The sequence below is a fragment of the Pseudophryne corroboree genome, chromosome 1, assembly GCF_028390025.1.
Source record: "Pseudophryne corroboree isolate aPseCor3 chromosome 1, aPseCor3.hap2, whole genome shotgun sequence".
NCBI lineage: Eukaryota > Metazoa > Chordata > Amphibia > Anura > Myobatrachidae > Pseudophryne > Pseudophryne corroboree.
This window is the reverse complement of record NC_086444.1, coordinates 512,838,684-512,866,598: the sequence shown is the minus strand read 5'-3', so window position 1 is coordinate 512,866,598 and position 27,915 is coordinate 512,838,684. Positions and strand designations below refer to the sequence as shown.

Here is a 27,915-nt window from a genome sequence, read left to right as displayed (position 1 = left end):
TGTGCCACCTGTGGCACCCTGGGATCTTGACGTGGTGTTACAATTTCTTATGTCTCACTGGTTTGAACCTTTGCGAAAGGTTGAGTTAAAATTTCTCACTTGGAAAGTGGTCATGCTTTTTTGGCCTTGGCGTCCGCAAGACGGATGTCGGAATTGGCTGCTTTGTCTTACAAGAGCCCCTATTTGATTTTCCATGTGGATAGAGCGGAATTAAGGACTTGTCAACAATTTCTGCTGAAGGTGGTTTGTTCGTTTCACATAAATCAACCTATTGTGGTGCCTGTGGCTACGGATGCCGTGGCGATGCCAAAATCTCTCGTTGTCGTAAGAGCTTTGAAAATTTATGTCGCCAGAACGGCTCAAATTAGGAAATCAGAGGCTATGTTTGTCCTATATTCTACCAACAAATTTGGGGCTCCTGCTTCCAAGCAGACTATTGCACGCTGAATCTGTAATATGATTCAGCATGCCCATTGTACGGCGGGATTGCTGTTGCCGAAGTCATGGAAAGCCCATTCTACCAGGAAGTTGGGCTCATCTTGGGCAGCTGCCCGAGGAGTCTCGGCGCTTCAACTTTGCCGAGCAGCTACGTGGTCGGGTTCAAACACTTTTGCTAAGTTCTACAAGTTTGATACCCTGGCTGATGAGGACCTCATGTTTGCTCAATCGGTGCTGCAGAGTCGTTCGCACTCTCCCGCCCGGTCTGGAGCTTTGGTATAGACCCCATGGTCCTTTTGGAGTCCCCAGCATCCTCTAGGACGCAAGAGAAAATAGGATTTTAATACCTACCGGTAAATCCTTTTCTCCTAGTCCGTAGAGGATGCTGGGCGCCCGTCCTAGTGCGGACTGGTACTTGCAGTGGTATTGATAGTAGTTGTTTTGGTTACATGAAGGTTGTGTATCGGTTATATTCAGCTTGTTGCTGTTTTTAGCTCATACTGTTAACTGGTATTGCTTGTAAACCATGTTGTACAGTGTTTTGTGGTGTGAGCTGCTGGTGTGTTTCTCACCCTTGGTTAACAAAAATCCTTTTCCTCGAAATGTCCGTCTCCCCTGGGCACAGTTCCTATAACTGAGGTCTGGAGGAGGGGCATAGAGGGAGGAGCAAGTTCACACCCATTCAAAGTCTTTTAGTGTGCCCATGTCTCCTGCGGATCCCGTCTATACCCCATGGTCCTTTTGGAGTCCCCAGCATCCTCTACGGACTAGGAGAAAAGGATTTACCGGTAGGTAATAAAATCCTATTTTTTTCTAGTCTAGATTAACCCCTCCCTTACATGCACCTTTGATGGTCCTATAAATTGATTAGAGCAACTATAACTACAATTTTGTGTATCTTGCTTCTGTACTCTGCTAATGTCTTGTGTCCATTATCCTAGGTGTCCAGATAATGTTAACTGTAAGGAGGAGCAACAGTTGTCAGATGTTTTGAATTCTCTGTCAGGAAGTGTTTTTAATGTTTTACTGACTCACTTCCTTTTGCTTTTTCTTACAGCAACTATTAATTTAAATTCTTCAAATGACAGCTGGTATGGAAGCTTGAAGGACGTGATCAAAACTCAACAGACAGAAGCTGTCTGGGTATCTGAAGGAAAGGTAGATGTGATTTATTTTTATTTTTTTGGTGTGTGGGGGCGTGTTGTGTATCTTTTTTTGTTTCCATATTAAGTAGTTACTTCAATTCACTTTAATAAATTAAATGTATTAATCTGGTGGAGTTTTATTATCCTTTTTAGCATCTGGACCTTTTCCTGTAACTACTACAGAATTTTTATTTTTTTCATTGCTTGAGAAGTCTCTTTTTAATGTAGTTTAGCATTTAAATATGTTAGAACATTTGTTTTATACTTTTGAATCTTTTTTTTTTTAAAGTTAAAATTGTATCCTTTTTTCCGATGACACTCACAGCCAGATGGATTGGATGATGATGATGACCGCATGTCCTATCTCACCGCATTGGGAGCAGACTACTTAAGTTGTGACAGCCGATTAATCAGTGACTTTGAAGATACTGATGGTGAAGGAGGAGCATACACAGATAATGAATTAGATGAACCCGCTGATGATCCCATTCCAGTTTCTGCTATCAGTCGATCATCTGAACCTGTACGTCCAGAAGAGGTATGGATTCTGGAGTCGTACAAAAGACAAAATGTAAAAACACAGCAGTGGATTAGTGATGATGTTGCAAGCTTTAGCCTTTCCCTACCTCCTCTTCACCTCTTAAAATTATAGTTGAGGCTGATGGCAATAGTGCAATTATTACATTACTGCATAGGCATAAAGCGGTTTACGCAATATGAACATGGCGTAAAACCAGTGGAGCCAAAATAGGAGATAAACCATAGTCCCTATTGATGATAATAGGGACTGCTGTTGGCAATGCTAATACACCTTCTGGAGATCATCTGCATTATGCTGTTCGTACATATTGGGACTATATATAAGATTATGCAGAAATAGCAGTCTCTGCATAATTACAATGTTAAAATTTGTTGATAAATGGGCCCCTAATGCTTTATCATAACAAATTTGTTTTATGACTTGAAGTTTTCTAATGCAAAAAAAATGTTTTTAAGTTTTCTTGCCAAAGGAAGTAAATCATTCCAGTAATTTACCACCACACTGTTAATTCTAGCGCTTTCAGACCTAAATCCTGCATTCGAGCCAGGTTAATGAACACCTGTTTCCACCCATGTTACAGCTCTTCATACCCCTTTCACACCTCACCTTGGACCCAGATTATTCCTGGGCCGTTACCTTTCACACTGCACTTGTCTGTCCTGCATCACTAGTGTGAGGCAATAAAAGTGCACTATACAGGTTCACAACGATGAGGCATGCACTTTTGATGAGCAGCTTGTAAATATAACTCGGGTCGATTTAACCTGGGTCCCCCTTTCACAAAAGCAGTGTATCTGGCTGAGACCCCGGAATAACCCTGGTCATGACCAAGGTCATGGACCTGGCACACACTACCTGGGTCGACCCTTTTACAATGACACATGGCACTTGTTTACCCGGCTTTTGCCCGGATGCAAAGCAGAGTGTGAAAGGGGTATTAGGAAGGCATAAGAGTCTGATTAATTGGAAAAAAGAAATGTTAACCACACTTTTTTTTCTTACAAAAGTGCTCAGAAATTGTCATTTTTTAAAATTTTATCAAATAAAGTTTAGAAAGTATTTTACATTACATATATATATATATATATATATATATATATATATATATATATATATATATATATATATAAAATTCTTACATAAAATATTTAAATATATGTATGTGGTGTATTGCACGCCCCCATTACCCACATACTGGCAACAGACCCCCAAATTTCTTCCAGTGGTCTTCATTCCCAGTAGTAGAGAGACACACACACACACACACACACACACACACACACACACACACACACACACACACACACACACACACACACACACACACACACACTCTCTCTCTCCCTCTCCCTCTCCCTCTCCCTCTCTCTCTCTCTTGAGGAACTGACGATTAGTACCTCTGCTGCACCTGTTCTCTGCAGTTGCACAGTCCAGTCGGATAGTGCTCCCCTCCTCGCACTTTGATGATCACCGACATATGTGCTCCAGAATGCCATTCGCATGACATGATTCCGGCAGTCACAGACCACTGCATCACTGAATGTGGTCCGGGGAGTCAGAGGAGATCTGGATAGTGGAGCCCAGTTTAAAAAATATGGGGGACTGCTACCTGGATACGTCTAAAAGCCCTGTGCTTGTGGTTAAAATACACGGGGACCTCAGTCAAATTTTTCCATGTATTTTTTCAACCAGGATTGGCTGACTTTTTTTTATTTTTTTTATTTCATAACTAAGATCTCACTGATATGTGGATGCTTCTGTCTAAACTCCCCAGCCAAAAGCTGGTATTTTGTTTTTGGGAGTTTTGGTAATGTTTTATGGGTGTAATTCAGAGTTGATCGCAGCAGCAAATTTGTTAGCAGTTGGGCAAAACCATGTGCACTGCAGGTAGGGGCAGATATAACATGTGCAGAGAGAGTTAGATTTGGGTGGGTTATATTTCAGGGTAAATACTGGCTGGCTTATTTTTACACTGCAATTTAGATTTCAATTTGAACACACCCCACCCAAATCTAACTCTCTCTGCACATGTCATGTCTGACCCTTCTCAGTGCACATGGTTTTGCCCAACTGCTAAATTTGCTGCTGTGATCAACTCTGAATTAACCCCCATATGCGAGTTATAAACTCGCACCCTATTACATTGCCCGGGTTGTATGCGAGTTTTGGGATTGTAGAAAACGTGCAAGGTTGCATGTTCCAGCACCCTATTACATTTGTGAATTCAGCAAAATGTGCGAGTTTAGCGCTAAACTTATACATTTGCCAAACTCTGATCCTATTACATTTATCCCAAGGCCACCATAATAACTCCTACATTCTGGCAAATTCAGTAAACATTCTTTTATTTTTGCTACATTTTAATAACACATATTAGTGAATAGACTTTGTTTAACAGTTTCCAAGTTTTGCTTTGGGCTTGCAGTGATTGCATGCTCAGCTCAGTACAACTATTTGTATTTGTCAATGTTATTAAGGCCCTTGTGTTATTATTTTCTCAGCCTATAGTAAAGCCAGTTGCAGAGGTAAGAAGTCAAATGAAAAAAGCTGGAAGTAGAGAGGTCCTCAGAGAGCCCAGCCCACCTCCATCATTTAAACCGGAACCACCCAAGGTATATACATCTAATAGTACATTGGGAGTTATTCAGAGTTGTTAGCAAACCAAAAAAGTAAGCAATTGGACAAAACCTTGTTGCACTGCAGGTGGGACATATGTAACATGTGCAGAGATATTTAGATGTGGGTCAGTTATATTGTTTCTGTGCATGGTAAAGACTGTCTGCTTAATTTCTACACTGCAATTTAGATTTCAGTTTGAACACATCCCACCCAAATCTAAATCTCTCTGCACATGTTACATCTGCCCAACCTGACCAACATGGTTTTACATGATTGCTTACTTTTTTTGTTTGCTAACCAACCTGAATAAGGCTCATTGTACATTATAAATGACACTTTTTTTGCTCCAAGTTATTGATTTTCTACGTTGAATGGTTAAACACTCAGGTGCTGATGCAGAGTGAGACCTATGCTAGTTTGTCTAGCGTAAAATTGCTCTGAGCAGAAAACACATTTGTAAGCGCCCATGCAGATTTCCATGAATCTGATACTTCTGGTATAACTGTCTGTGTCTGAAGTGGAAGTACAGTGGAGGGAAGGACTAACCTATTCCAAGTACAGTAAGGCCATGAATCATAATTGCTTACAGGTGCAGACCGATGGAGAGCTGGATTTACACTTAGCCGAGCCATATAATTTGCAGGTGCAAATACATGTTGTTGGTACCTAGCTCTAGCTTAGTACACTATTAGTGACTTAATGTATGATTCAGAGATTTGAGTAAATTCGATATTTACGTACATCTCTGATGTTTGCAGATCTGCGCAGGCGGCGCACTGCTCATATGCAGATCTATGTCTGTGACGTTGGTCACAGTGCCCAAAAAGCCACAGTATTGTTGATATGCTGCTGACGTTTGGGAGCAGTGACTGGGAACATTTAAAAAATTTGGTGGAATTTTGCCTCGTTTTATGAGTGGGCTCGAAGCCATTGAATGGCCCTGGCAGTGTGATTTCCCTGGGCAGCCAGAGTAACATGAAGGTTACTCATACCCCTTTCAGTCCGCAAATGGTGGGTCGCACCTGGGAGCTGTACACTGGTGCTTCCCCTCTCACGCTGACGTCCCCAGCCTGGCATATTGCCGGGTTGATGACTTCAACGGTGACGCGTGCTGAGGAAGCACTTGGAGATCAAATGATCTCCAAGCGCCGCCCCTCCATAAAGTGTGAACGGGAAACAGGTCGCATTGACCCGGCAACCCATTCACACTGCACAGCGACCAGGGTTGAATCCGTATTCAACCCTGGGCGCTACCCAGGATATTTCCCCGGGCCCTTTCTGACCGCACAGCATCCCGGGTTACTGCGCGCTCATGTGTAATATCCCGGGTTACAAGCTGTCTGTCTGAAAGGGGTATCAGATGTCCTATGTTCACGCTGATGTTGTGTCCTTGGAAAAAGCACCATAGCAGAGAAGTCGGCAGGAGGTGTATATGTACACAAGATGCCTCCTGTGGCATTGGCATATTGTTGTACAGCTATTGTGTCACAAAGTCTCAGCAGTGGCGACAATAGTGTCCACCTCTGAATCAGTACCTTAGTACACGATTGGCCAATTAATTTGGGAAACAGTACGTAATATAAATAAATAGAGAAAAGACAGAGGTTCTGTACTGTAGGACCTCTTTCTTTTGCCTTTAACCCAGATTATATACTTTGCTAAAGCTGCAACTTTTGCATCTTTTTTTCCTGAATTCTTTATATTTCTGCGATTTTGGGAGCAATTGCAGCCAATTCCGCATTAACCCCTTAATATTTAATGTGATGAAAAGAATTTAAATATCTCAAGTGCTGTATGTGACAGTTATTTAAATCTATTTGCATTTGTTGTTAATAGGTCAAAGTAGAAGACAATGAGGAACTCTCCGACTCTACTTACAGTTATGATGTTAAACGAAACAGCTCCAGTGTAGCTAGCAGTGGAACTTCAGGAGGATCCAGCAAGGCCATGCCTCCACCCACAGCTGCTAAACCTGTGTTTGGTGCAAAGCCCATACTGAAACCTACAGTTTCTGTTAATACTCCTGTGGTAATGGACGATGATGAGCTGAACAAAAATGAATCAAATACTCCAAAATCTGTTTTGGGGAAAGTAAAAATATTTGAGAAAATGGACCACAGTGCGAGGCAGCAAAGGATACAGGAGCTACATGAAGCACAAAATGCACGGGTAAGGAATTACTGAGAGGAAGGTTTTTTGTTGTGGTTTATTTCTGTATAATTTTAAGCACCTGTGTTTTAACTGAAAAGAGGAACTGAGTTGCAAAAACATTAATCTATAATACAACCTATTGTTTAGACGGGTTCACTACGATATGCCGGCGGTCGGGCTCCCGGCAACCAGCATACCGGCGCCGGGAGCCCGACCGCCGGCTTACCGACAGTGTGGCGAGCGCAAATTAGCCCCATGCGGGCTCGCTGCGCTCGCCACGCTACGGGCACGGTGGCGCGCTACGCGCGCCACACTATTTTATTCTCCCTCCAGGGGGGGGGTCGTAGATCCCCACGAGGGAGAATAAGTGTCGGTATGCCGGCTGTCGGGCTCCCGGCGCCGGTATGCTGGTCGCCGGGAGCCCGACCGCCGGCATACTGAAGACCACCCGTTTAAACCTGTACCAAGCATACAAGCAGGGCCGGCGCTACCATTAGGCAGCTTTAGGCAGCTGCCTATGGGCGGCAGCCCGTAGAGGGCGCTGCACTTTCCTGCTAGCAAAAAAAAAAGTTCAGAATGTCTCAGACTTTCAGCTGCAGCGATAGCACAGAGAATAGCAGGAGACCTGCGGCAGCCACAGCTCCTGCTGGTGTGTCACCAAGAGGCAGCCTCAGGGACCCAGGGAAGAGCGGAAGTTGTGGCATCCTACAGTACATTGACGGTAAAGTGCCTCACAGGGGCACCAGACAATAGCAGCAGTCACGGAGAGAGGTGTGGAGGATGGGTCCAGAGGTCACCGATTGCCACTGGCTGCCACGGTTTGAAGAAGTGCTTGGGTATGATGCAGTTGAGGATCCAGGAAGCCCTGGAAGCAGTAGTACAGAGGCAGAAGCCGGAAGTCAGCAGAAGCAGCGGGCTGCGAGCAATAATGCAGCCAGTGTAGCGGTAATGAGCAGCTGTAGGAATTTCTTCACACTATAGATGCCAGCTCCAACAGTAGCAGGGTCGGATCACCCAGGGGCCCCTCACTGCGGTAAACATTGCCCTGCCTGTCTAGGTCCAGACAGCAGAGCATGCTGTGCCGCGATTTGCGGGTGTTTAGGGGGCGGGGCTTAAATCCGTGAAGTGCCCGCCCCCATCAGAGACCAGTGCTGTAGAATCAGGTAGTGTCTCTCTCCCACATTGTCTCTCTCCCTCTCCCAGACACTACTCTCTCTCTTCTTCTGACACTTTTTCTCTCTCTCTCTCTCTCTGGGCTTAATTCAGGCCTGGTCGCACGCAGGCCATTTTTTGCATTGCTGCGACCAGGTAATCGTCACCTACAGGGAAGGGGGTTAGGACTGTGCAGGGGAGCAATCGCTTGTACAGAGAATTGCACAAACAAAAAGTTTGTGCAGTCTCTGCACAGCTCAGGACTTACTCGCCCACTGCGATGATCCGGCGTGGAGCTGACGTCAGGATCCCTCCCTGGAAATGGCCAGGCACGCCTGCGTTCGTCTGGACACTCCCAGGAAATGGTGAGTATCCGCCCAGGTCCGCCTTCTCCCTGTCAATCTTCTTGTGATCGCTGGTGCAATTGCGTTCTTCGTAGAAGACGTCGCTGTCCGGCGACCCCCGGCACCGACGCGCATGCGCACTGCGGGTAACACGCATGCGCAGTTCAGACCCGATCGCACGACTGCTAAAAACTGCAGCGTGCGATCGGGTCTGAATTAGGCCCTCTGTCCTCTCTTTCTCCCTTACACAGTCTCTCTCCCTCTCTCTGACATTGTCTCTCTCCCCGACACTCTCACTCTTTCCTGCTCCCTGCTCTCTCTTTCTCTCCCCGACATTCTTTCTCACACTGCTGTTCGCTACCCTCCATCTCTCTCTCTGTCTGACACCCGCTCTCTACCTGATGCCCTTTCTCCCCTCTCTCATTCCTTTCTGCCTGACACCCTCACTCTCTCACTCCCCTCTCTCTTCCTGACACCCTCTCTTTCACTCTAGCCCCTTTCTTTTTCTCTTATTTCCCCTTTTTCCATTAAACCCTCATTCTCTCTCTGACCCCCATTTCTCTCCCCCCCCCCCTTTCTTGCTCCTCTCTCTTTTTCTCACCCTGACACCCTCTCTCGCACATCTTTCTCCTTAATACTCTCAATCTCTCCCACGCTACTCCCCATTCCCCTGTCTCTCCCTAACCCCTAACACCCTCTTTGTTACTCCCCTCACTCTCTCCTGCTCCCCTAAGGAGCATAGTAGTGACAGCAGTGGGGATGGGTGGGTGGGGGCCCCACATCTCTTTGCCCCAGGGTCCCAACTAGCCTTAATCCGGCACTGGGAGGTAGCACAGGTTGAATGGCAGCCTGGAGAGCGGGCACACAGGGTAAGGTGAGGTGGTCTACTAATGGACGGTAGGGTAGGGTGAAATCAGAGTTTTAGCAAAATTAATACCAGAGCTATATCTGCCTGTATCCACACAGCATGGCGGTACAGTATTTTGTGACCACCATTGACTGTGGGGTGGCACCATTGTGTGTAATTCTGCCGGCAAGTGTGTTGACATCGATAGGCGTTCAGAAAATTCTGTTTTATGTTGGTGCGGTGGTAATAGGGTGTGTGTAACTACTGAACGCACACACTGGGGAAAGCAGGGGTGGTAGAGTGAAGCTTTGCCTAGGGCGCCAAGAAATCTAGCACCGGCCCTGCATACAAGTTACATACATATAGGTCAACGATTAAATCTGCCACCCAGTACCATGGGGCTTAGCCTACTGCCACTATCTCTTTATGGTCATTTCCGCAAAACCCTCATATACAGTACTGTTGCAGAAGCTTAAAAAATAGTTGTCAGAATGACCACGAAGAAGCCACATTTATTCAGTAGAATAGATTTTTGGACAATTTCTGTTTGTTAAACAGAGTGAATGGCATGGCGAAGTTTAGAATTCAATTCACTTTGTTCAATATCTGTGACAATCTCTCCTTTTTTATTTATTTATATTTTACATCTTGACTAATCACACCATATATAATGCTATGGTCTTTTTTTTCAGCCCAACCACAGAACTTATCTGGATGCATAATTGATCAGACAAATTAATAGAATGTGCTGTCTAATGACTACACATAGGCCAGTGCAGTGACAGGATATTCAGCTTTGTCCCATCAAAATAGCACACAATGTATTTTGGTATTGATTAGTTTGGGTGATTATTTTGGGGAAAATAATATGCGAATTCTAGACCTATTTAGGTGTAAAATAGCTGCATTTGTGTCCAGTTTAATGGTACTTTAACTTAACCAATCATTATCATAACTAGATGATTCATACTTTTGTATGTGACCCTCCGCAAATTTGTGCGGACACCAAAATCTTACTGTTAACAAAAATAGACCTGTATTTAGTCTACTAGGAAATAATTTACCTTTAATTTAGATAACTGACGGCTTGATTCAGGATGGACGCTTTAACCATAAAGAAAACTTTGATCTACACCTACTATTTTCTCCCACAGCTCTGTCCATTCTCTTCTTTTGCACCTTTCTATCAGTCTTGTATACTTTCCATCTACTCCTGTCAGTTGCATCCCTATAATTCCCTCTGTTTTGCATCAATTACATTTTTTTTTGCATATTTAAAATCTGAAGTCTCTGTATTTTATTTTATTTTAAGTTGGAGCTGGCACAGAAACTCCCTGATATTTATGCTGTACCTATAAAGCCACAGAAACAGGATCCGAATCGATCCCAGCCAGCAAGGTATGACATTTGTCTTTAGTTTACAAACCTGCAAAATATTTCTTTGGCCTCAGTTGCAAATCAGATCAGACCCCCGACTACCTGTAATGAGGAAGGGATGTAGGTCTCTGTCGTACGCACCAGACTAAAGTCTCAGTCGACACTTGCAGGCACTGAGAACCTCCAGATAATGCTTGAGCTGATGTGGTTCTTATCCATCACATAGTCTCTGGATTGAATATCCTGCCTACATATGCAATGAACAGGTGGAGGGCCCAAAAAACCTTCCTGGTAAATATTTCTCATTTAGTCTGTCATTGACCTTTCCATTTATGGTCTGGTTGCAGGCAGCTTTCTACCTGATTTGCAAACTTCTTTAGTCCATTTAGCCACCTATATGGAATAGCTTGGACCGGTATTTGGTGGGCTTTTGAGGTGAAAAGGATAGGGTCAAGACAATCTGTCAACTTCCCACAAAATCCTAATAGTTCCTGCCTGGGCATTTCTGATTTAAAATTACAGTAAATGCTTATTTGAAAGCTGTGAATGACCAACATATGGCTCAAACCATGAAGAAAAGACCTTGTACTTTGCAATGGGTAAATCTTCATATGCTTACTATCTCTGTAAACAACATCTAGACTCAAGTTCCAAAGATAGCATTGTGATTGAGAGGGACATGTACTAAGCAGTGAAAATAGTGGAGAAGTGAGCAAGGCAACCAATCGGCATTGAAGTAGCATTTGTAATTTGCATACTTTAAAATCATACCGAGCAGCTGATTGGTTGTCATTGGCAACTTCTCCACTGGCTCACTTCTCCACTCATTTCACTGCTTAGTACATCTCCACCTAAATCTCAACCTTCCCCTCTAGTTCCCTGGTTATATCGGTTTGTCTAGTTATGCCATCCTTGTGAAGTCACCCTTCGAACTCCAAGGAGGCAGTGTTTCAGTACTTTCATGTGATGTGATGTGTTGTCTTCTGATCTACCTGTCCAGCTATCAGTGGTTTGGTGGTATGCTTAGTCTTTGTGTTCTAGTCTTTTTATTGTTCTGGAATGGTTTTGAATTCAGGAAGTGCAAGTGAAACAGAGAGTTTTTATATGGAGAGATGTTGGTTGGCCCTTTTTCAGTAACTTAATAAGTGAATGACAATAAAAGCCTCTTTTAGAATAATTGCATCTATTTGAATTATAGAACCAATGAATTAAAAATAAAGTCTAAACTGGTATCTATCCATTAAATATAATTATAAAAATGAGTAATAATGTAAATTAATTGCATTCATCAATAATAATAGTTTCCAGTCAATTTTGGCAACCTCACAACTCACAATATTGTTTTCACCAATATTGGCCAACGACTGCAGCTGGCTGTCTAAACGAAGCGACAGAGCAGCAGCACAAGCACTTGACAGTTTAAACGTGTATATATAGCACATCTATGGAACATAGTGGCATAGAAGTGTCAGAAAGGTGGTAGTTTCATAAACTCTATGACCCTATAGCAGTGCACCTACAGGGGTACTGCATCCGGGAGGTCAGTGCGGTCCATGTGAGGAGGAAGGGGGAAGATGCACCGATACACCTATAGACTGCATTGGTGATCAGTGCCTGCATGTGGGGGTGGGGCTGAAGCTTTGATTACCCGATAGAGATTGGGGCCGGCTTTGGCAGTGCTCAGTGATTATTTTACTGCTTGAAAAGTGCAGTAGCAGGACCATGTGGTGTATGGCATGTTGGAAATTTGATGTTTTTTGGCAGTAACCTCTCCCCTCATAGTTAGGTGATTATTATTATTTTTTTAAGATTTGGAAATACTGTCTAGGTTTGATGTGCCCTTTCACCTTCTTTCATCTTGGATTTCTTTAGTGGATGTTGAAGCACTGGGACTGCCAGCACTATAACTGGGTTGCCCCTGTTCTTCTGTTGACTGATCCATGATCACTGGCATTTTTTACTTATTTTTTATGTATCTGCCACCACACCGAGTGAACATACAATAAAATAGGGAATTGTGGGACTGTTCCCAGGCAGGTTTATTAAGAATTTAGATTTTTTTTTTAAACAAGAAAAACATTTATTTTTCAACTTTTATTAATTTGGAGAGCACCTGACAAGATAGCTATACCCAGTAAATAAAGTAATATACGCTGCATCTCAAAAATGTACTTTAAAAAAAAAATATTGCAGTGTGGATAGCTACCATTATGAAAACATCTCGCTTCAAGTTCTAACAAACATGCAGTAGCGTACACAGAAGCCTGTTTACAGAATGTAGTTGCTAGCTAGTGTCTGACAAACATACACAGTGACAGGAGCATGATTGCAGTTGCTAGTGTCTGACCCTGACAAAGGTTAAAGATGTCTACAACTCTCTTTATTGGTGACTAGTATTACTGGACAGCTACGGCCCACAACCTCTGCAGATCATGAGGGAGGGTCTCTATATGCATCTCATGAGGGAGGGACTCTATATGCATCCCAAAACTCACCAGATCCTAGTTGTCTGAGAAAATAACTCTGTTCTATTTAAAACCCCCCAATTCATTTCAGTTTTATGTCTCTGAATTTGAACCACTCATCACTAAAATATATAAATCTAAACAATAATAGCATATAAAAAAGATTTGATCAAATGCAGGTAGTATTAAGGGATACAAGGCATAATGACTACACTCGAAATCCAAAAACTGTGACGTCGGGTTTCTCTTCAATTTTATTCAAAGCTCACTGCTGTATATACAGTCAACAAAGTTATTAGGCATTCACCAGATAATAATCCCTTATGCTATTCCCAATGCTTAGAGCAGTGGTTCTCAAACTGTGTGCCGCGGCACCCTGGGGTACCTTGGGACACTTTCAGGGGTGCCTCGGGTTGTTGGTCCAGCACTATTTCAAATTATTTATGGTCAATGTAACTGACAGCCACCAGCGCAGGTTTTTCCTATCATAACATATGTGGACAAACAGAAGCAAATCTTGCCCCTCACAACACAATTGAACATAAAGATGACATATAAACACAATTTATGTAATTTTAATATTTCTACATTTCGCAATAAGAAACTTTTGGCCTAGGGGTGCCGTGAAAACAATTCTGATACTCTAGGGTGCGGTGATTCCAAAAAGTTTGGGAACCACTGGCCTAGACTAATTCTGATCAAATGAAGAAATGTAATAAAGTTAATGTTTTCCTGCTAAATTGCATAAATATACAATAGCTGTATGACCATGCACAGATATACATTAATACATTAATATTCTATTGTTCAAGCAAAAGTTAATGGTACTAAAATGTTTCTTAAACAATTCTTACAGCAGTACAAAGCAAATGCTTTTATCTGTTATAATTTTTTAATAAATGCACAATATTTTATTGATGGTCGTTTTACCTGATTGTGTTTCCCCCACTCAAGTTCTCGGCCTCCAGAGCCTCAGAAGCCTCCGACCTGGTCCTACTTAGATAAGGCAGGAAGTTATGGAAGTGACGAAGAGGAAGCAGAGTACCGACGCCAGTTGGCTGACCAATCGAAACGTGGATTTTATGCACAACCATCTAAATACAGAGATACTGAGCTGTGAACTGCTGCACAAAAGATCTACTGGTTAAAAATGTACAGTTCATTTCAAAATATATACATGAACTTAGATTGTTTTATATACTGTTGCTTAAACCTGCCGTTTGTTAAGTTGTTGAAACCTATTTTGTGGCCAGGTACATACAGACATTTTGCACTCTTTGTTCCGTGTAATTAACTTGTTTTTTAACATACTGCAGATGCTTGAATACTTAATTCAAACTGGAAGATACATCTACAGAATGGCTATTTGGTACAATGTAAATACAACTCATAGGGTTACATAATGAAAAGTTGTATTGTCTGTTTAATATATCATGTGGTTTTATGATAATTTGTGCTTTTGAATGTGTTGGATTAGGTTCGGAACACAGCTTGTACGACAGAGGTACTTTAAACACACTTTGTTTCTGAACTAACAGCTCATATAATGCTTTGGATATTTAGAAGTCCAGATGTTTATAATCAAAGTTTGGCCATCCTTGTTGTATAGGATTGTTATGACAAAAGATACCATGCTTAGAAACTACATTCCGAAAATGGTCCTTTTGTAAGTGCCTTTTTGCAGAAATGTCTTAAACTTGCCTTGTAAGAATGCAAAGCAATTTGGAAATCATGGCTGTTTTTAGTGTTATTTTGTCTCCAATGATTTGGTTTGCAAACTTCTTTAAAATTGACCAGTCAGTTTGACTGTTACAAAGTTAGACTTGTAAATGTTTAGTCTGCCAGTCTGTTTAGATTTTCTTATCAATAAACTGATTAAATTACAACTTTGATTACATTTTAATTTTAACTATGGAATACAGGAATCCACTTTATGTTCAAATAATGTTACTCAGAAGTAGAGTTGTCACCATTGGAAATCTGATATTTGCTCTCACTGGTGCAGACCTTGGGGAATGTAATAGCCTGCGGGAATCAAGATGTGCAAGTTCTCCCATTCTTTTAAAGCTGTATATATGATCACAGCTGAAAAAAAATTAAAATATGGGAGAACTTGCACAAAGTCATCATCACGTAGATCTTACGAACTGCTTTGGGGCTCAGTTACATTTGATGTAAGTAATTTTTATGATGTAGCAGTACATGTACGTGCTTATAGTTGTTACTTTCACAATCTCCCTGAATTTTTTTTATTTTTAATAGCAAGCAAGTATGCAGTCGCTGCTTGTAACTTTTATACATGGGCAGCATAGATGGGCCAAGTGGTTCTTCTATGCCGTCAAATTCTATGTTTCTATGTAAGTCTTGCAATTCGTACTTCTCGCAAGCTATTACATTCCCCATCTGGACTTTACTTCAGTCTAGGTAACAATATGTGGCATGCGACAGGCATGCAATGGAGGTCAAGGGAACCCTCAGATATCCGTCATTAATCAATTTGGAAACCAACAGTGGCAGCAGGTCAGTAATTCTAGAGATACTTTAGTGCTAGAAAAGGGGAGGGGTCACAGCAAACACAGAGGGGGGGGGGCAATGCTTTCCTTACCCCTGGTATCCTCCCAACACACTGACCAATACCTGCAACAATTCCTGAACCTATCTGGTAGGGCCATGTGATTTGTCTACAGTAAGGCCTCATGATAAAGGCTCATACAAAATGATATCCATATTGAGAGCTAGCTTACCTGAGAGCCACCCCTAAAATCTTCCATTACCACTACAAGGACCAGCATGCCGTCCAAATGCTGAAACCATTCAATGCCTTCTCACACATGCAAACAAACAGTGGCAGCAGCTCAATAATTCTGGAGATAATTTGGTGCTAGAAAAGGGGAGGGGTCACAGCAAATACAGAGGGAGAGGATGCTTTCCTCCCCCCTGGTATCCCCCCAACACACTGACTAATACCTGCAACAATACCTGAATCTATCTTGTAATCGAATTTCATAGATATGTTACATGAATTTGCAAATACATGGAAAAGCTGCTGAGCTGTGTCAAGGCTTCTCTGGTGTCAGCAGGGGATGTAGTTATGTGACCGGCGTCACAATACCGACACCTGCATCCTGCCCCTTCAAAAACCCAACAATCGGCAAGCCGACTAACAGGAAGTTTTCCTACTCGTGGGTGTCCACGACACCCATAGAGTGGGAATAGAACCTGTGGCAAATGCAGCTTGCCACCAAGCGCACAAGGGGCTTCATTGCGCTCCCACTCCCCGGCATTCTAAACCCCGGGATCCTGGCATCTGTATGGTGACCGGCAGGATCCCAACCCGTCAGCAGTACTACACTACCTAATAGCAGTGCTTACTTAGGGCCATGTGGTTTGTCTACAGTAAGGCCTCATGATAAAGGTTCATAATCTGTTTGTTTAATATCATTAAAGTGTAATTTAGATTTCATCCTACTTGGAAAACACTGGTATTCCTTGGCAAAGGGTGTAGAGGGCTCTGTCCAGGAGTAGACACTTCTACAAACCTATAATTTGTATTTTGCCATGTCCTTACACCCTACATCGTTCCACCAATCAGCCCTTTGTTTAATTTATTGCCTCCCTGCTCTGATTCTTAGTCTCTCAAATGGGGGTGTTCACGTAAGTCCCCTGTCTCTCGGGGACCATTTGATGTGGGTGTCCAGCTTCTCACTCAGGGATACACTGGTTACTGCAGTTAGCAGCTACAGTCTCTCCTTACCATGTTTTGTCAGACCTGCAGTTATACCCTGCATTGTACTAGGGAAGACCAGAAGGGGCTTCCTCAAACAGCTGCCTCATACTATGGACAGCACCATGTCTGGACTGGGCTTTGGTGGGGGGAGGGGATTCTCTGTTTCTCCTCTACTGTCTTTTTTACATTGGAACACCACCAAAATAATTTGATGCAGTCAATCCTTGAGGTTCCTGGCTGAACAGACATCTGTTTTATGTGCCAAGAAAACTACAAATAAATTCACTGAATCCTTAGTTCCAATTTCCAATAAAAAAAAGAAAATAAAGACAACAGATACAACAAATTAACAGCTTTGTGCACACAGACTGATAAATAACCGGTTAATAAAAAAAAAAAAAAAGTTCTTCTCAGATATCTCAATATAACAAAAAGTTAATGTGTCTGTCCTTGTGAAAAATAATCAGTGCTCTTTTTTGATGTAAATAGAGCACTGTTGAAAGCATAGCCAGAAAAAAAAGTCACTGATCAATAAATATATGCTGTCATGTACTAAACTGGTTAGTACAGCAGAGTTGTAGACACTGATTAGTTAGTAAATGTTCAGTTCATTAGCGTGGCCAAACAATCACATGCAGTAAGTAGTAACCTAACCACCATCAAAAGCCAATACTGTAACATAAAACCGTAGTGTAGTAAAGCATGCACACTAAAGGGGGGTACTCACGGAGCGATCCTTGCTTAAAATCTAAGCAATCTGACTAGATTGCTTAGATTTTAAGCAGTGATCCCTCCGTGTGTACCCCTCATAACGATGCGCAGCCCCGCGCATCGCTATCGCTGGAGTTAGATTGGCCTGCATGCAGGCCAATCTAGCAGGTAGCTCACTTCACCCACTGGGTGAAATAAGCGCCCCCCCCCCCCCGTCTCCCCCCGCACGCTCAGCACAGATCTCTCCCCAAATCGTGCCATGAATACAGCCCTTAAGGTAGAAATGTGTAGAATTGTTCTTGTAAACATAGATCGTGATGCTTCGAAATTACCTTAACAGAGTGGTAATACAGCTGTACCTGAGGGAGCAGATACCATGAACCTTTTTGAATATAATCCACTATCTTAGTTAACACTGCCATCAGTGGATATAATGCAGGTAGATGTAAATGCAGAGACAGAAATAAGAGCTATCACTAATTCTGCGATAGAGAGCCGTAATGTAAGATAGTTAACACAGTAAGGCCCAGATTTATCAAGCCTTGAATAGTGATAAATTGCAGTGAAAATTTACCTACCAATCGGCTCTTGTCATTTTTTTAAACACAGCGTGTAACATGGCAGTAAAGGGGGGTACACACGGAGCGATAATCTAAGCAATCTGACTAGATTGCTTAGATTTTCAGCAACATTGCTCCGTGTGTAGCCCCCTCAGCGATAGCGATGCACGGCCCCGCACATCGCTATCGCTGCTGCTAGATTGGCCTGCATGCAGGCCAATCTAGCGGGTCGCTCACTTCACCCGCTGGGTGAAATGAGCGGCCCCCCCGTCTCCCCCCGCACGCTCAGCACAGATCGCGCTGTGCTGAGCGCCGGGAGAGATGTGTGCTGAGCGGTTCGCTCAGCACACATCTCTCCCAAATCGGGCCGTGAGTACTGGCCTTTAGGATCTGATTGCCTGGTACTTTATCACCGTGCAATTTATCACTCTCCAAGGCTTGATAAATTTGGTCTAAGTGTTTTGTCTGTCACTACAGTAATCCAATTGCTGTAATTGGAGAGCCCCAGCTGGAAGATGCAATTGGCAGCAATGAGGTCTATATGTTCCGCAGCTCTCAGCATCTCTCTCAAATTGCTCTACTGAAGCTGTGACTAAACCCAAGGGGAGCCTTATGCTCAACCCTATATGTTGCAGTATCTCAGCTGTCCTAGTTTGCACTGAAAGATTCTATTGTGGACAGATAGGCAGGTTAAGCAGTTCAGTCTGTATGTATGTCCAGGAGCAAGTGCAGTGGACCGACATGATGGAAACTGAAACCCAGAACACCTGCTCAATGTGTTTGTGGCAGGGGTTGTTAAAAACTCACAGTGGATAAGTAAGTTGTTTTTGACTAAGGATCAGATTCATCAAAGCCTGGAGACAGATAAAGTTGAGAGTGATAAAGTACCAACCATTCAGCTCCTACCGATGCGTAATCATACGTCTATCCTCAATACACCATGCAGCGTGAGATGACTGTCATGAGTAAGCCGCCAGGTCCTGTAAAACTCTGCTAACTTTAGGTTGTTGTTTTTTTTTCCTGCTGAAAATGTATCTTGGTTGCAATGCAATGAGTCTGTATATGGAGCAGAACTTGTATTGGAAAAAACCTGCATCTGCTACTGTACATTGTAGCATGTCATATACAGATTCAGAGACTCAGTCGCACACAGATATACAAGTGTCAGATATCAAATTAATAAGCACAATCTCCTTGCGCGTCCTAGTTGTAGTGTATTGTTGCAAAGCTGCATTTTCAACAACAATGCAAAAAAGAAACACCCAACGCTAGAAGATTCTCACGCGACCTGGCATGCCAATTGAGGCTGTTTATCATGACTGCAGCAAATATGAATGAGCACAGATCTGTAACTGCCGTGTTAGAGGTTGTGTGTGTTTGAAAAATGGGAAGAGCTGTTTGGTTAGTGCTTATTGCTCTCCATGCTTTGATAAATCTGCCCCTAAGGCAGTTGAAGTGGTATATTTTACAGGTCCCGATGACTTGGTGAAGTCAGCAGTGGTGGAGCTGTCTCTAGTTACAGCACTTGGCATGTCCCAGTGACCTTGAAAAGAAAGCGCATATGAGCGGAGTGCTTCCTGAACGAAAGAAAATCTGATGCGTTAAACACAACAATCGAATAAAAGAAAAAGGATTATATTGGTCAACGGATTTGTAACCTGATGTCTATATAAAACCAGAATTGAGTTAATACAGGTTGAGTATCCCATATCCAAATTTTCCGAAATATGGAATATTACGAAATACAGATTTTTTTGAATGAGATAGTGAAATCTTTGTTTTCTGATGGCTCAATGTACACAAACCTTGTTTAATACACAGTTATTAAAAATATTGTATTAAATGACCTTCAGGCTGTGTGTATAAGGTGTATATGAAACATAAATTAATTGTGTGAATGTACACACACTTTGTGCACAAAGTTATTAAAAATATTGGCTAAAATTACCTTCAGACTGTGTGTATAAGTAGTATATGAAACATAAATGCATTCTGTGCTTAGATTTGGGTCCCATCACCATGATATCTTATTATGGTATGCAATTATTCCAAAATACGGAAAAATCCGATATCCAAAATACTTGTGGTCCCAAGCATTTTGGATAAGGGATACTCAACCTATATATTTAAATCTACATTGTATTACATAATGATATAATTACAGAACAGAGAGAGGAAAAATTAACTTAGTTGGAGAAAAATAATGTATTAAAAAATTAATATGGAAATACATGTACAAACACAGATAAAGACATTACATATATGTATAAAAAATATAATATGAATTAAAGGATATGCATAAGTGTATAATAAAATAAAATTAAGCAAAACTACAAATTAGGAAAGTACTAATTCTGATCTAGACTGATAGGAAACCAAGGGGGTTTATTTACTAATATTCGTGTTTGAGTCACTTTGTGTTGAGTTTAAACTCGAATTTTATCGGACGCATTTTCATGCAACTTTTTGAAACTACGCTAATTTACTATGCTGTCGAGTTTGTTTTCGTATTTTCTGATGGCGATGTTTTTCGAGGTTTTTTTTTTCTGGCCGCAAATCACTTGTTCGGTCGTGAATTTGTGTTTTTTCCATGGATTGTGACTATTTTAAACGCGGCAGGTTTTTTTTGCAACTACGGCCGCATTTCCACTTTTACTTTCGATTTTAACCTTTGTTCGTGATTGGTTGTGTTTCAGATGTAGGAGTGTCAGTGTGCAACAATATAAATATGCCCCAAACCGTCCGCACCTCGTGGGTTTAGTTAGTGGTGAGGAGAGAGGTTGTGCTGTGGAGTTTGGTGAGTAGGTGTGATTTTGAGTAGTATTTTTGGCGAGTTCTGAGTGTTGTATTGTGATTGAAAGTAGTCTTGTCATTCTTGTAGTCTTGCTTCTTTTTGGTTTGTCTTTTTAGAGTCTCTTGTCAGATTTTGTGTGTGTTGTGTAGTGGAGGAGTGTGTTGTTTTGTCTTTTTTTTTCAGTGTAAATTGTTGTTTATCCTAATTATGTCTGACTCAGAGGTGGGGGAGGTGAGTGTGGTGGAGGAAGTGAGTGAGAGGGAGGAGGTTAGTGAGGTGGAGGAGGTGGGTGAGGTTGGTGCTGCAGCCTCTAGTGATAGTGACAGTGAAGCAGCTCTGCAGCCACGCACCACTACTAAGACTGGCCACAATGTCAAGTTTAGTTATGCTTGGAATGTGGCTTTGATGCGGGAGCTGATGAAATATCAGCGGTACCTATTTGGGCCGGAGTCCGCAAAGGTGACATCATGGAAGAAGACGGTGTTGTGGGCTAAAGTTGTTGTTGCTGTAAATATTGAGGGGGTGGTCAAGCGGACAGAGGACACGTGCCGCAAACGGTACTATGATATAAAGCGGCGTGTGAAGTGCAAAATGGCCAAGGAGGCGAATTCGGCTCGACAAACCGGTGGCGGTCAGCCCTTCATTGCCAGATATCTTGAATACGAGGAGCCCATGCTGAGCTTAATACCTCCTGTAGTTGTGTCAGCAACCCATGTCCGTGATTCCGATCGGCCCAGGAAGGGTGGTGAGCATGTTTTTTGTTAATAACATACTCTGTTTTTTATTGGGTTAACTTTGATTTTGGTTAATATATGTCATGTGGCCTAGCGCGTTACTCGCATCTTCAATTACACGGCAGCAAAACCCTTGGCATTGTTAATGGCTAATCAAAAAACCAATGTAGCACATAACAGTAGTGTATGTGAAATGTGTCTTAAAATTTATTTTTGTATTTGGAGTGTTAAGTTGTTATTTTGGGCGGCCTTTAATTTGCAAACACCAAGCTTGACCTTCAGCACATTTGCCACAAAATGCACTATACTCTGTATTTTGAGGCAGTTATCCATGTGCAAGGTTTCACAAACAGTGGTTCAGATGTTATAGGCTGGAGTAGGCCTAAGTAAATTATAAACCAGTGACGTGCAAGCTAATTGAAGCACCATTTAATCTGGTCCAAAAATAAGCAACCATATATTGGCGAAGGTGACAAATGCAGCCGGCAAGCATCACAACACTGCTTTATCAGTGGCTTATGTCTTTGGATGGTTAATAAATCTGTTTAATGTTTTCCTTAGTTTTGTTGTGATGTTGGACTAGTGTGTGTTTGTTGTGACACATCACACAGGTTGACACAAATTTACTTTCTTATTATTGATTCTTGCTTTTATAATCAATATGTATATGCTTTGTAGTGTTGTTTTATCTAGTTGGAATGTAGGGCCATGTTTGTGTCCTCTCCATTTTGTCATGCGTAGCATTTTCCTGAGTGCACATGCCTATTGGCCAATATGGTTTTGCTAATGGCTGTGTGTCTGGGGTCGACATCAGATGTTTTTTTATATGCTCCAATGATTAGAAAATTACAAGCACACAAAATAAAAAGTTTTTATTATCTTTATAATCATAATGTCACAAATGCTTAGCAACTGCATTGTACAATTTCAACATTTGCCAAATATTTTTCCTGGTTGTACAGTGTCGAAAAAAACCACAACTGGCCGACCTCCAGTAAGTCCCACGACATCTGATGATGCTGCGGCAGCAGGTAAAGTGTCCATTGTAGTACATGTTATGTTTGTTAAGGAATGGACATACAATATTTTTATCTTTAAGAATGGGTCCCTCAACACAAGGCTTTACGAGCAGAAGACTGCCTCCTGAACCCCACAAAAAGCGACCACATGTGGCACCCAAGAGACCAAGGTCGGATGTCCTGTCCAAACCACAGGAGTCTACACCGCCACAAAGAATTTCAATAGTTTCTTCCAAACACCCACGCCAAGTCTTGGACACTCCACCAAGACGCAAACCACACTCCCCTCATCTGGATGGTGAGTAGGCATCTAAAATTTAAAAATAGATTAGTCATCTATAAATTAACCATTATTTTACATTCATAAACTGGAGACACGGCACAACCAACAATACGTACAGAAGAACACCAACCACAAAATGGCCACAAAGTGGAAGGTAGATTCCCGCCTCCATTAAAGATATGTATGTTCACTACAGCCATACAGTAGCAGGTGGTCTGGAAGATGCTGCAACAGAAACAGATGGCCAAGCTTGACAAAGAGTAAGGCTGTAAACATTGTTGTGTGTTGATTCTTTTGCATACATTCGCTTCAACATGAAAAATACTGATGTTTTAGTCGCTCACGGTAAAAGGCAACACTTTTTAAAATAACAAACACATTTCTCATGGAGTATGTAGGATATACCAGACAAATAATGTGGTTGCTTTTACATTGATGTACACAGCAAAGCAACAATGAGAGAGGCATGTGCAGCTTTTAAAGGCAGTAGTGATGTTGTTGCAATGCAGAATATGTACAATATGCATTCACATACATGTGCAGAGTGGCCGTTGTTTGTTAAACATTTGTAAAACATATATGGCTAGCTAACCAAAAATGCTTTGTCCTTCCAGAAACAACTAACAATACCAGCATCCCTCCGACACACCAGCAAGACAGTGACATGGATGAGACAATTATTTTACAACTTCAGCCAATAATTGAAGCAAACACACCCACAGCACCTGTGAGTGCACCTTCCCCCGCAAAACACACCACCACCCCAACACAGCCCAACAACACCAGTAGCACAAGGGCCTGATCAAGTGTATTGGGACAATTGGGCTACACAGCAGGCCACTAATCAGGATTGCCTGCATAGACAGACACAAATTTTCTCAAGCCTGCCTAATCACCTCAAAAGAATAAGCCGAAATATCAGCCGACAAAAAGAACCAACCACGCAAATGGCAAACACCATGGAAATAATGCGGGCAGACATGACACATGTAATGGGAAACTTACAATGCCTAATGGATGAACATCACAGACAACAGCAAAGCTACCTAACCATTTTAGAAAAAAATCAAATGCTCATTGAATCAATATCCCGCATCATGGAGAATCACACTGCAGCAACACGTGAATTCAATGCACCCTCACTAACCTCCCAGGAGCAACACCAACAAAGCACCAGTTCTGGTACTACAATTCCACTTGTATCACCTGTGGCCTCACCACCAAGGCGCTCCACCAGAACACACCCTCACGACAGTGGTAAAGGCAAAGCAGCATCCAAGCAGCTGGCCCCCAAAAAATAAAATACATATGTAGTGGTTTCTGTTTGGAGAAAACAATTCAATGAGTTAGTAATTGTATGTTGGACACTACAGATTGTCCTGTAAGCATCTTACTAATTTATACAACATCATTAATTATCCGTAAACTAAGTTTACAAGTGTAGTTGTTCTTCACACTGCTATTTACCAGTCTTTGAAAATGTTTTTGGCAGTGAAATGTTTTCTGTGCCACACATTGTGAGTGGCAGGCATTAATGAGCCAACAGTCTTTGATTATCTAATTATTATTACTACCAGATTCTAATCAGTCTCATATATAGCAGCCTGCCTACTGCACATGCATGCACATTCTGAGTGAGGTGTATGCATTAATGAGCCAACAGTCTTTGATTATCTAATTATTATTACCAGATTCTAATCAGTCTCATATATAGCAGCCTGTCTACTGCACAGGCATGCACATTCTGAGGTGTAAGCATTAATGAGCCAACAGTCTTTGATTACAGTGGCGTGCGGTGAGGTCAGTGGCTGGTGAGGCACTGCAGCCATAATGTCTGTTGAGTCCCGCCGAAGACTCCTACCGCTGCCAAGCCAATGCCAGCTACTGCTAATGGTTACTGCCCCATTGTGGGGATGTACTGTGTCTAGGGGGCCAGTGTGTGGGGTGGAGAATGTGTGTCCCTGGAGTCGGGGAGGAAGAGGTAGTAAAGTGGGTAGTGTATGTACCCGCTGGCCTAAAGGGGTACTGTATGTTCAGGAGGACGGGGGTGTTAACTAGTTGTGGTCTTCAGGTTGCCGGCGGCCAGCCTCCCGGCGACCACCATACCATCGCCGGAATCCCAACCGCCGGCATACTGACATCTTTTCTCCCTCTTGGGGGTCCACGACCCCCCTGGAGGGAGAATAGATAGCGTGGTGCGCCACCGTGCCCGCAGCGTGGCAAGCGGAGCTCATTTGCTCTTGCCCAGCTCTCGGTATGCCGGCGGTCGGGATTCCGGCGCCGGTATGCTGGTCGCCGGGACCCCGACCTCCTGCAAACCATACTACACCCATTATTTAGAATGGGTAGTGTACTGTGAGGCATGGAGCACAAGCTCTGTACACAATAGTTGAAAGCAGGGGGCAGGATGAGAGCAGTAGAAGTGCAGAGCAGGGGGCAGGTTGAGAGCAGTAGTAGTGGTGGAGAGCAGGGGCAGGTTGAGAGCAGTAGTAGTGGTGGAGAGCAGGGTCAGGATGAGAGCAGTAGTAGTGGTGGAGAGCAGGGTCAGGATGAGAGCAGTAGTAGTGGTGGAGAGCAGGGTCAGGATGAGAGCAGTAGTAGTGGTGGAGAGCAGGGGGCAGGTTGAGAGCAGTAGTAGTGAGGAGCTGTGGGGGCAGGCTGAGAGTAGTAGTAGTGACGAGCAGTGGGGGCAGGCTAAGAGTAGTAGTAGCAACGAGCAGTGGGGGCAGGCTGGGAGTAGTAGTAGTAGGGAGCAGGGGCCCAACTTAGAGTAGTAGCAGGGGGAAGGATGGAAGTGGTTGGGGACATGATTTGAGTAACAGTAGTGCAGAGTAGGGGGCAGGCAGGAAGTAATAGGAGTGTTGGTGGGAAGAAGTGGGCAGGATGGCAGTGGAAGGGACTCGGGGCGGGATGTACTAAAGGAAAAATGCGTAAAACCCCCCAAAAATGGTGTCCTATGGGCTTCTTATCGCCGCCTGCCACAACCCGCCAAAACCCCCGCCGCAGATGCCGACCCCCCTTCCAGGAGGAGGAGGTGCCGGGGGAGGCCTGCTGCTGCTGCTTCCCAGCGTCAAGGCAGTGTGGGGACCCCAGGGAAGTGACTGAGACCCCCGCAGACCATAAGCATAAGTTAGAAAAGGATCTCACCTGCTCTTTGCAGCTCCCGTGTCCCGGCTGCTTCCTCCATGCTCACGGTGGACGGACACTCGGACAGCTGATGGGTTCCGCTCAGTGCCGTAACTAGACATTTTAGCGCTGTGTGCAAGAAACGGCATCGGCGCCCCCCTAACGTAAACCGGCGGCAGTGCACGCAAAAATATATAGGGGCGTGGCTTCACGGGAAAGGGGTGTGGCCACAAAATAATACCAGTTCGTAATGGTGCACAGTAGTCTCAATTATTCAAATTACGCCACACATTACGGCAGACAGCATCCCCTTTTCATACATTACAGCAGATAGCGTCCTCTTTTTACACATTACGGCAGACAGCATCCCCTTTTCATACATTACAGCAGATAGCGTCCTCTTTTTACACATTACGGCAGACAGCGTCCTCTTTTTACACATTACGGCAGACAGCGTCCTCTTTTTACACATTACGGCAGACAGTGCCTCCTTTTTACACATTACGGCAGACAGCGTCCCCTTTTTTACACATTACGGCAGACTGCGTCCCCTTTTTTACACATTACGGCAGACAGCGTCCCCTTTTTACACATTACGGCAGACAGCGTCCCCCTTTTACACGTTACGGCAGGCAGAGTCCCTCTTACACCCCCCCACCACCACCCTTAGAGTGTAGTGTAGTGAAGTGTACTGTGGTGTAGTGTAGTGTAATATACTGTAGTGTACTGTAGTGAAGTGTAGTGTATGCCCCTTCTGCACACACCTAGTTACTGCGCTGGCACAGCACCCTGACTCAGAGACCCTCCCACATAGTTGTCCCTAACTCATACAGAACCCCCCACACACAGCTCTCCCCCCTTACCCAGACCCCTTCCCCCACACGGCTGTCCATTATTCTCACAGACCCCTTCCCTCCCACAAAAACAGCTCTCCTCCGTCATTCAGTTCCAGTCCCATCAAACACACAGCACAGAGCACTACCTTTATATAGATCCCTCCACACACAGCTCCCCTTCCTCACACAGATTCCCCCCCAAATAGCTGGTTTCCTCACAGACACCACCCCACACTCACCAACACAGCTCCTCTCCCTCCCTCAGTTCTCCTCCCCTGAAACATATGCAGTCAGTGTACCATCCTCCATGAGATCCCCCTCACACAGCTACCCAGACACAACCCTATTCAAAAAATTCCCTCCTTGCCTCCTCTCAAACACACAGATCTGCTCCACCCGAAGCAATAGTATTCCCTCTGAGTCCGAACTGTGTCGCTGATCTTACGTGGGGAAGAAGATCAGATGATGAGCCTAATGCACACAGAAGAAAGTGGGCGTGGCGGGAGCAGCGAGTGCCGCTCCGCCTACACCATAGTACCTGTATGGAGACACGGACTTCAATGAGCTTCAGGCTCCGAGTCCACCAGCGACCCGCCCCTTGCTTCCTCTCCTGTACGGACAGCAGTATGGTACGGGTAATGTGGGACTGATACTGCAGGCAATATATCCCATTCCCTGACACCGGAGCAATGGAGGAGGTGCCCATTAAGGCCTGGCGCCCGGCGGCAGCTGCTTCTATTAACTCCGGTAGTACCGCCACTGCATGGGACACCTGCATCTGATTCAAATGTGGCGCCGGCCGCAGCCAAAGTCCGCTGGCGCTGTTGTCTCCATGACAACCCTCCTAACTGAGGCGCCTCACTCAGCCGCGTAGTCGGCGTATGGGGCGGGCCGGCACAGGGGGAATATGCGCTCTAACTAGGTGTGCGCTGTGGGCAATGCCCCTTCTGCACACACCTAGTTACGGCGCTGGTTCCGCTCCTCTGGTAGCTGAGTTCACACATCTATTCCCTGGGAAGCTTGAACACGGAGGTGGATACGGCCTG

General features: G+C 43.6%; 1 protein-coding gene across 5 annotated transcripts in view; it reads left to right on the top strand.

The window, feature by feature from the left end:
* TJP2 (tight junction protein 2) overlaps positions 1 to 14,965 on the top strand; it is a 215,271-nt gene extending 200,306 nt beyond the window's left edge. For all 5 annotated transcript variants that reach the window (XM_063913912.1, XM_063913914.1, XM_063913911.1 and 2 more), the window contains 6 exons: positions 1,496 to 1,596; positions 1,909 to 2,121; positions 4,626 to 4,736; positions 6,580 to 6,912; positions 10,550 to 10,635; positions 14,034 to 14,965. In XM_063913912.1, coding sequence (XP_063769982.1) covers positions 1,496 to 1,596; positions 1,909 to 2,121; positions 4,626 to 4,736; positions 6,580 to 6,912; positions 10,550 to 10,635; positions 14,034 to 14,199 — 1,010 coding nt within the window. In that variant the 3' untranslated portion in view covers positions 14,200 to 14,965. The remainder of the gene's footprint in view (positions 1 to 1,495; positions 1,597 to 1,908; positions 2,122 to 4,625; positions 4,737 to 6,579; positions 6,913 to 10,549; positions 10,636 to 14,033) is intronic.
* Positions 14,966 to 27,915: the final 12,950 nt, after the last annotated feature.